The sequence below is a fragment of the Triticum urartu genome, chromosome 5 (assembly GCF_003073215.2).
Source record: "Triticum urartu cultivar G1812 chromosome 5, Tu2.1, whole genome shotgun sequence".
In the NCBI taxonomy this organism is placed as follows: Eukaryota; Viridiplantae; Streptophyta; class Magnoliopsida; order Poales; family Poaceae; genus Triticum; species Triticum urartu.
In genome coordinates this window covers 272331809-272340436 of record NC_053026.1, presented here as the reverse complement: position 1 = coordinate 272340436, position 8628 = coordinate 272331809, and the positions used below count along the sequence as shown (strand labels likewise).

At 46.7% G+C, this 8628-nt stretch overlaps 1 protein-coding gene and 1 pseudogene across 1 annotated transcript; one reads left to right on the top strand and one right to left on the bottom strand.

The window, feature by feature from the left end:
• The first annotated feature begins 234 nt into the window (after positions 1-234).
• LOC125555877 lies at positions 235-3259 on the top strand. The gene is made up of 4 exons (XM_048718686.1): positions 235-445; positions 917-2734; positions 2818-2940; positions 3119-3259. The coding sequence occupies exons 1-4, from the start codon at positions 385-387 to the stop codon at positions 3163-3165; spliced, it is 2049 nt and encodes a 682-aa protein (XP_048574643.1). The 5' UTR covers positions 235-384; the 3' UTR covers positions 3166-3259.
• A 2483-nt stretch (positions 3260-5742) lies between these two features.
• Positions 5743-6847, bottom strand: LOC125506983 (annotated as a pseudogene).
• Between the last annotated feature and the right edge of the window lie 1781 nt (positions 6848-8628).

Genomic DNA, 8628 nt, shown 5'->3' with positions numbered 1-8628 from the left:
CTGGAAGCCTTCCCGCGAGGCAATCCCCTTTTTTACGCGATCTGCCGCTAACCGCGCGATCGCGCGCGAAACGACGCTATTTGTCTTCGCTGTCGCTGCAAAATCGCGGGATTGGGCCGAAAACTACAACACAAGGGCCCAAAGGCCCCAAACAGACCAGAAACGGCCCAAATTTCGTCATGGTATATAATACCTCCTCCAGAAAACCTAGCTCGTGACACCATCATTCCCTTCTCTCCCTCTCACCAAAAACTTGCGGCGGCTGCGCTGCTCTTCGCAGCAACGCCGACTGCTGCTTTGTTGGAAGCTAGATTGGATTCCGGGGGAGGTGGAAAGGCGACCGACGACGAGGGGCGTTTGCACGACGCGGCCTCTGCGACCACGATGACATCTCAGTCTCACTCTCACACGGTTCCAGCAGCCGGGGCAAGCACATCACCAGGAGGTACAGGAGTCCTCCGATTCCATAGCTCATTGGTAGATTCAGACTTGTTTGTTGATTCAGGTTGTAGGCTCTGGGATTCAGATTTGTTTGTTGATTCCGATTCCATACTCATCGGTAGAATATTCCATAGCTTATTTGTTTGTCGATTCAACAGAAGCACATGAAAGGATCTTGGGATTGCATTGCAGACTTGTAGTTGTAGGTTCATATTGTAGCTTAGGTTTTCAACATAGCTCATTGGTAGGATATTCAAATCTGCCACTCAAAATTTCCTTTAGATGATGGTTTGTGATGCCCCGATCTGCTGCTTTAATTTTCTTGTGCTAAGTGAGGTGCTTTGTAGTGTACTGTGTGTGATTCCGGACATGACCAAGAAGGCCATGGTCTGTTGCTTTAATTTACTGTATGTAGAATGCTCTCAGTAACCCATTTCACATCTAATTTCTAGATATGTCTATTTGATTTTTGTAGGCTTGGCTGGGTCAAGCACTTCACCGATAATCCCAGCACCTCATGTAGCTCCAGTGAACTCAGATGACCCAGCATGGAAGCATTGCACGATTCCGGACATGACCAAGAAGGCCTCTGTGGAATGCAACTTCTGCCATGGTGTTTACATTGGTGGTATTACTCGAATGAAGTACCACCTTGCAAATGTCAAGTATCAAAATGTCATTTTGTGCCAACAAGTTCCAGCTGATGTGAAGCAAGAGATGAGGGAGCTGATCTCAAGGAAAGATGAAGCAAAGGAAAAGAAGGCCAGGGAATCAGCAATACGCAGAAGTGACGTCAATTTGGATGGAAATGATGCTAGGGATGCTGATGAAGATGACATCTTGGGTGGTGGTAGTGGGGGTGGTTTGCTCGTATTATCAGGGAAACGACAGAGTAAGGGCAACACATATGGTTCTATGGATAAGTTTTGCACCAAGTCAACAAAAGAGGTTGTGGCCGCAAGGAAGGGGGAAGGCTTTTCTACAAAGTTGCAAACTAAGTTGTCCACTCAAAGAAGGGAAGAGAGGCGGGTTCGTGCTTGTGAGTATGTTTGTCAGTTCTTCTATGAAGCCAGAATTGCCCACAATGCAGTCTTGCTTCCAAGCTTTGAACTTATGCTTGAAGCGGTTGGAGCATTCGGGACAGACATGAAAGGCCCCACTCCTTATGAAATGGGTGGCCCTTACTTACAGAAGAGCAAGAAGAAAGTCGAGGAAGGATTTGCTGGACATAAAGAAGCATGGAAGCTCAGTGGATGTACTGTCATGACAGATGCATGGACAGACAAAAGAGGAAGGGGAGTGATGAATTTGGTAGTTCATAGTGCCTATGGTGTTGTTTTTGTTGATTCTGTGGACTGTTCAGATGTGAGAAAAGATGGCAAGATGATATTTGATCTTGTTGATAGATGCATAGAAGAAATTGGGGAGAAGAATGTCGTTCAAATTGTAACGGATAATGCCTCAGTCAATATAGCAGCAGTAGCAATGATGAAAGTGAAGCGTCCCTCCCTATTTTGGAATGGTTGTGCAGCCCACACAATTGATTTGATGTTGGAGGACATAGGGAAGCTTCCTATAATCGAACAAACCATTGCCAAAGGAAAGGCTGTGACTGTGTTCCTTTATGCGCATACAAGAGTTTTGGCATTGATGAGAAAATTTCTTGGAAAAGACCTAGTCCGCTCTGGTATTACTAGGTTTGCAACAGCATATTTGAACTTGAAGAGCTTGCAGGACAACAAAAAAGAGCTACAAAAGTTGTTCAGGTCCGATGAACTCAATGAAATGGACCACCTAAAAAAGGCAAAGGGGAAGAACGTAGCTAAAATCGTTCGCTCTGGAACTTTCTGGAAAGCAGTAGATACCGCTGTCAATTTCTTTGAGCCAATGGCAAATCTTTTGAGGAGGATGGATAGCGATGTTCCGGCAATGGGTTTTATTCATGGTTGTATGTTGGATGCAAAGAAAGAGATCTCCGTGAGGTTTGACAATGACAAGTCTCGCTTTCTGGAAGTGTGGGACATCATTGACAAGAGATGGGACAACAAGTTGAAGACTGCATTACATATGGCTGGATACTACTTGAACCCATACTATTATTATCCAAACAAGCTTGATATTGAGATCGATGGTAGTTTCAAAGAAGGGCTGATAACTTGTATTTCAAAGATGGTTGAAGATCCTATCATGCAAGAAGAAATAATCGATGAGATTGACCACTATCAAGAGGGGATAGGGTCTTTTGGAAGGGACATTGTTGTACGGCAAAGGAAAAACAAGAAGTTTGATCCAGGTAATTGGTTGCCTGATTGTTGTTTCTTATTTTGTTATCCTGCCCAAAGTTTCCTAACATGTCCCACTTGTTTGATGTTGAAGCTAAATGGTGGATGAACCATGGGACAAGTGCTCCAAAACTAAGGATCTTGGCTGCAAGGATTCTTGGTTTGACATGTAGTTCCTCTGCTTGTGAGAGGAACCGGAGTGTATTTGATCAACTAAGTATATTGTTCCTTCTTTCCACTTAAATGCATTGTTCAATCCATTTTGAAGACTTTGTGATGCTGTCAATTTCTCTATGAACTTAAGTGCAGAACTAGTGATCTTGATTATACTTCTATTTATCTGGTGATGTTATGCTTGCTGCAGCCTTTGAGATATTGATTTGTTCATTTTGTAGGTTCACACAAAGGGACACAGCAGGATGCTGCATGGCAAGATGAGTGACCTTGTTTTCATCAAGTTCAACTCCAAACTGAAGGACAAGAAACTAAACAAACGCAACGACCCCATTGAGAAGCAGGTGGTAGATGTTTTAGAAGATGATGAGAATGAATGGATCACTGGTGTAGTGCCAAATGGCGATGAAGAACAAGGTGAAGATCAAGATCAAGAAATTCCATATGCAAGCTTGCATGCTGGACTAGGAACTTCTGGTATTAATCCACTTAAAAGGAAGAGGGGTGTCCATGGTAAGAAGAAGAAGAAGATGATCCCTGTTATTCCTCAAGAATATCTGCTCTCTGCTTCCTCTGCTTCAGAAAGTGACGACGACGAGGACACCGACATGAGTTATGGTTCTGACATGTGAGCTTGTCGGTTTCTCTATGAACTTCATTTTGGCGCGCATGATTCTATCCTTTCTTGTGTGCTTTTGACAAATGAATTCTGAAGACTTTGTGATGCATGTAATGGACTATGGACATGCTGTTGTTGTTACTGAACTGAAGTGTCGAACTTCTGATGTTATGCTTAATGCAGTCTTGAATTTATGTTTCTATTTATCTGTTGAACTGCTGTAGATCTCTTCTGTACTTGTTATGTTCGAATTTGTATTGAAAATCCTCTGTTTTCTACTAAAAATACGCTGTTTTCTGAGAAAAATATGCACATGTGTTAGTATAGATGTGTGATATACATGCACAAGTACTGTAGCCGCGAAATGGCTTTGCGGCCGCTATAGCCGGCGATAGCGGCCCGTAGCGTTGGCGTGGAGCCAGCCGCTAAATGGCTTAGCCCGCGATCTGAAACTTTGGGCGAAGCCCTGTTCCGGTAGTATCATCATCATCGTCATCACGTCGTCGTGCTGACGAAGCTCTCCCTCGACACTCTGCTGGATCGTGAGTTCGTGGGACGTCACCGAGCCGAACATGTGCAGATCGCGGAGGTGCAGTACTTTCGGTACTAAGATCGGTTGATCGTGAAGACGTACGACTACATCAACAGCGTTGTCATAACGCTTCCGCTTACGGTCTGCGAGGGTACGTAGACAATACTCTCCCCTCTCATTGATATGCATCACTATGATCTTGCGTGTGCGTATGATTTTTTTTACAATTACTGCGTTCCCCAACAAAACCTAGGCGAAGGCGCGCCGTCGGGAGCGGCGCAGCACATGAATGGCGACTTTCACTAATACCTAGGTAGCGCTGACCTGGGTGCTCGCGAACCCTGCACTCATGGAGGCTTGGGCCATCGACCGGTCCAAGACCACCGTCGAGTCGGATTCCCCTCCGTCGGCCCCGGTTCATCACCTAGCTCCTCCAAGTGGGGTTGGCAGAGTCCGAGCGTGCCCTCTTCATCCGGGCCGTCGAAGGCAAGTATCATGAGGCGGTGGAGCATCTGCATTGCGAAAGAACCGTGGTGGCCGGGCAGGGATGCCACAACGCCAGGCGTGCCTCCCGCCACTAGAGCGACAACAATGGCCTCAATGGCCATGCCTATGAGGTCACTGCCCGATACATGGCCTAGTTTTCATTTAAATTTAGGTTCAACTAGATAAATATCATCCGTCTGCATGTAATATACAGAACTTGCTTCAATTTCATTTGTTTAGCTTAAATTTCGTCCATCTTTGTGTTTGATCCGTTTGAAATGGGCCAGACATTTAGTGATCACGGTTGGATGATCTCCGCCCCATCGGATGTCCACGCATCCGAATGTGTCGGCAACATTTGATGATGTCCGTTTGGTAATCGCGTCTGAATGTGTCGGCAACATTTCAGATTAATCATTAATAAAAGATTGAATGTAAGTATGCCCTTCCCAAGTGTTACCTTCTGAAACTGATGTAACTCACTAGCATATCCGTGAATTTTTGGATCAGCTCAATGACCATGGGTGAGCAGAAAAAGGATGTTGCGTGCCGATGTTTGTGTCAGACGAGGTTATTGATGTGATTGCCACATGAGTTGCATATATCTTTATGATGACTTATTTTCCATGATCTGATTGATGTGCTGCAAATGCAGCTCGGCTGTTTCACAAATATTATATCAGCTGATCCTCACTCCAGTGTGAACTTTCGATCATTTGTTTCCTGTCTATTTCTTATCTTAATGCCTGTTAGTAAGAGCAATTTTACGGTACCCTATACCCAGAAAAGAAGATTGTTCAAGTGTTCTCAACATTATGGAACCAGTTGTCTGGATAATACATTTTCTCGTTACATTTTTCCAAGTATATCTTATTTTGCGCAGGGTGATGACAGGGTTTCTGTCATTATCACCCCGACACAATACAACACACCAAGATACACAACTGTTTTTGATTATGTCTCTTGCAAATTAAACAAACAAGTTATTCCAATTAATTCCTTGGGACTCCAGTGAGAATATATATGCCTTGCGGCTTCAAGAAAAGGAACATTTCTTAATCTCTACTGTCTCTGATGAAATAACATCAAACAGGTGCTCCTACTTGAGATAAGATATGTTCCATAATATTATTATTTTTTGGAATATACAAGTGACTACATCTTTACAACAGAAATTGCCATACAAGACAAATTGCAGTAGATGCAGACTACAAATTGGTAAAAAGACTGTCGAGGTCTTGCATTGCAGGATCGACCATATCAAGGCCAGCTTCAAGATGCGCGAGCACACTTTCGTTGGCGAGCAACTCAGGTGTGAAGAGCGTCTTCCAGCCGGTGCACCATGCGGTGGCCTCCCCCAACGAGGGCTTCGCGGCTTGCAGCCAGTGTTGTAGCGCGCCTTCCCATTTGTCAAAGAACTGCTCTGCTTCTAGGATCGACACCACGTCTTGAGCGCGCAAGAGAGGCGCCCACAACATCACGGTCCGGAATGAAGGGTCGGTTTGCTTGGGCGGCGTGATCCTCATCTCCCGTACTAACCGTGTTAGCATTGGCAGGATGTGACGCTTGCTGAAGGTGTCCCATTGCACCGGGCTAAGGTATTCCTTCCATGGCGAGACGACTTCGTAGTCACCGTTCCTGATCTTGCTCTCCACGGGTACCGTAGAGGCTCTCGGGTAAGTGGCCGATGAGGGGAATGAACGGGCGTAGCCAGTCGTGACAGTCCGGATCCCATGACGACTTCCACTCTCGCACGTCGACGGCCATCCTCGGCGTGACCACCTGCTCGATTATGTAGCGTGCGGTGGAAGAAGGCAGCCTGGCTTTCCACGTCCCCAGCACGCGCTTCCCATGGAGCCCATTCTTGGACTCGGCCATGGCCTTGAGCGCATCCGTCTTCTCCACGCTGTCGTCCCCTTGAAGCCTCATGTCATGCAGGAGTGCGAGGATCGTCTCGCAGCACTCCGTTTCGAGCCGCATATCCCGTGCAATACCCTCCCACTCACGGCACTCCTCCTCCACGGGCGGCTCCGGCGGCACGTGGAGACCATTGTCGTATGGTTTCTCACGGTAGCCGAGGCCGGCCTTTGGACGCCGCCGCACCCGCACGGCGGCTTGTATAGGCACGACGATCCCTTGCCCCTGCGCGCCGAGACCTGAGCCTTCCCTGTAGTTCCATCGCCGCATCATGTTCTTCACCGCCCGGCTGGGGAGGAACACGAAGCTGCCGGACATATCGGATGGGTTGGGCGGCTTGTTCTCGCCGGAGTCGTTCCCGTCGAGCAGCGTAGAGACGTCGATGCTTATCGCCATGCAGCCTCGCGAGAAAGGGAACAGACGAAAATCGTGGTGTATGCGCGTCAACCCATATATAATAGTCCTGGGAGGCTGGGACTCGTGTTCGAGCCGAACTTTTTTCCTTTTTGATAGGCCTTCTTTTTTGTTTTGTTTCTTGTATAAAAAGGTTCGAGCCGAATTCGGCTATTCTTATGGAGAAGACCGACGAAAAAGCGTTGCAGAGGCCGGTCTGCAGGCAGCGCGAAATCCATCCCGCTGAATCAGCATTGGAATGTGTGTTGTCAGGCGTATGCCATTTCCACCACTCCGTATATCACCCTATTCAATTATAGGCCCCTAGTTGGAGGAACAGGCACCGAACCTAGATGTGCCTACCTGACCGGGTGCACCGGTACATATTGTCACATCGTTAGTTTCACATAGGGCTGTGCACACATGGGAGTACTAGTTCACACCACCCGCATCGTAACAAGAGCCCACGTCAATAATGCTCGCACGCGCTCACAAGTGCTACCGCCAGTCGCCGAACTGCCCGCACACCAACACGCCTCATGCGTTCCATGGCAGCAGCTATTTTTTTCTTTCGCTTTCATTTCATTATTCTTCCATTTTCTATTTTTTTTCTTGAATTATATTAAAAAATACCAGTCAAAATACAACCATTTTTAGCCGACTAATTTTTCGAAATATTCTGATAGACCATTATTTTTTTTTGCAGAAAAAACTTTTAATCTATTCATCTTCAATCTTGATAGTACAACAAACTCTAGAAATGATAAAAATTACAACCAGATCCGTAGACCACCTAACGACGACTACAAACACTGAAGCGAGCCGAAGGTGCGTCGCTGTCATCGCCTCTCCCTCACCGAAGTCGGGCAAACCTTGTTGTAGTAAACAGTCGGGAAGTCGTCGTGCTAAGGTTCCATAGAACCAACGCCAACAGAACAACAACCGCCGCGGACAAAGAAAGTAGATCAAAAGGATCCAACTTGAAGACACACGAACAAAGACGAACGACGAACAGATCCGAGCAAATCCACCAAAGACAGATCCGTCGGAGACACACCTCCACACGCCCACCGGAAAGGGGACTAGACGGGGAGACCTTTATTTCATCTTCAGGGAGCCGTCGCCGTCTCTCCTTCCTGAGTAGGACACAAACCCTAAGAAAGCTCGGAAAAAGATATGAAAACGGAGCCCTCCCACCGGCAAGGGCCGAGATCCACTCCGCTCTTATGCTTTTTGTTGCTACATTCTAAAAAAATGATAATCACGGGCAGGCCCGAAGCATGATCGTTAAAAATTGTCTTATCAACCCGCACCTGTCCGGCTAATACAAGTAGGACTCCCCCCTTATGGAGCGCTGATACGTCTCCAACGTATCTATAATTTTTTATTGTTCCATGCTATTATATTATGTGTTTTGGATGTTTATGGGCTTTATAATCCACTTTTATATTATTTTTGGGACTAACCTATTGACCCAGAGCCCAGTGCCAGTTTCTGTTTTTTCCTTGTTTTAGAGTATCGCAGAAAAGGAAAATCAAACGGAGTCCAATTGACCTGAAACTTCATAGAACTTATTTTCGGAAGGAAAGCGAGACGGGAGACTTGGATTCCACGTAAGGGAAGCAACGAGGAAGCCACGAGGCAAGGGGGCGCGCCCACCCCCCCCCCTGGGCGCGCCCTCCACCCTCGTGGGCCCCTCGTGGCTCCCTTGACGTACTTCTTCCTCCTATGTATACCCATATACCCTAAAACAATCGGAGAGCACAATAGATCGGGACTTCCGC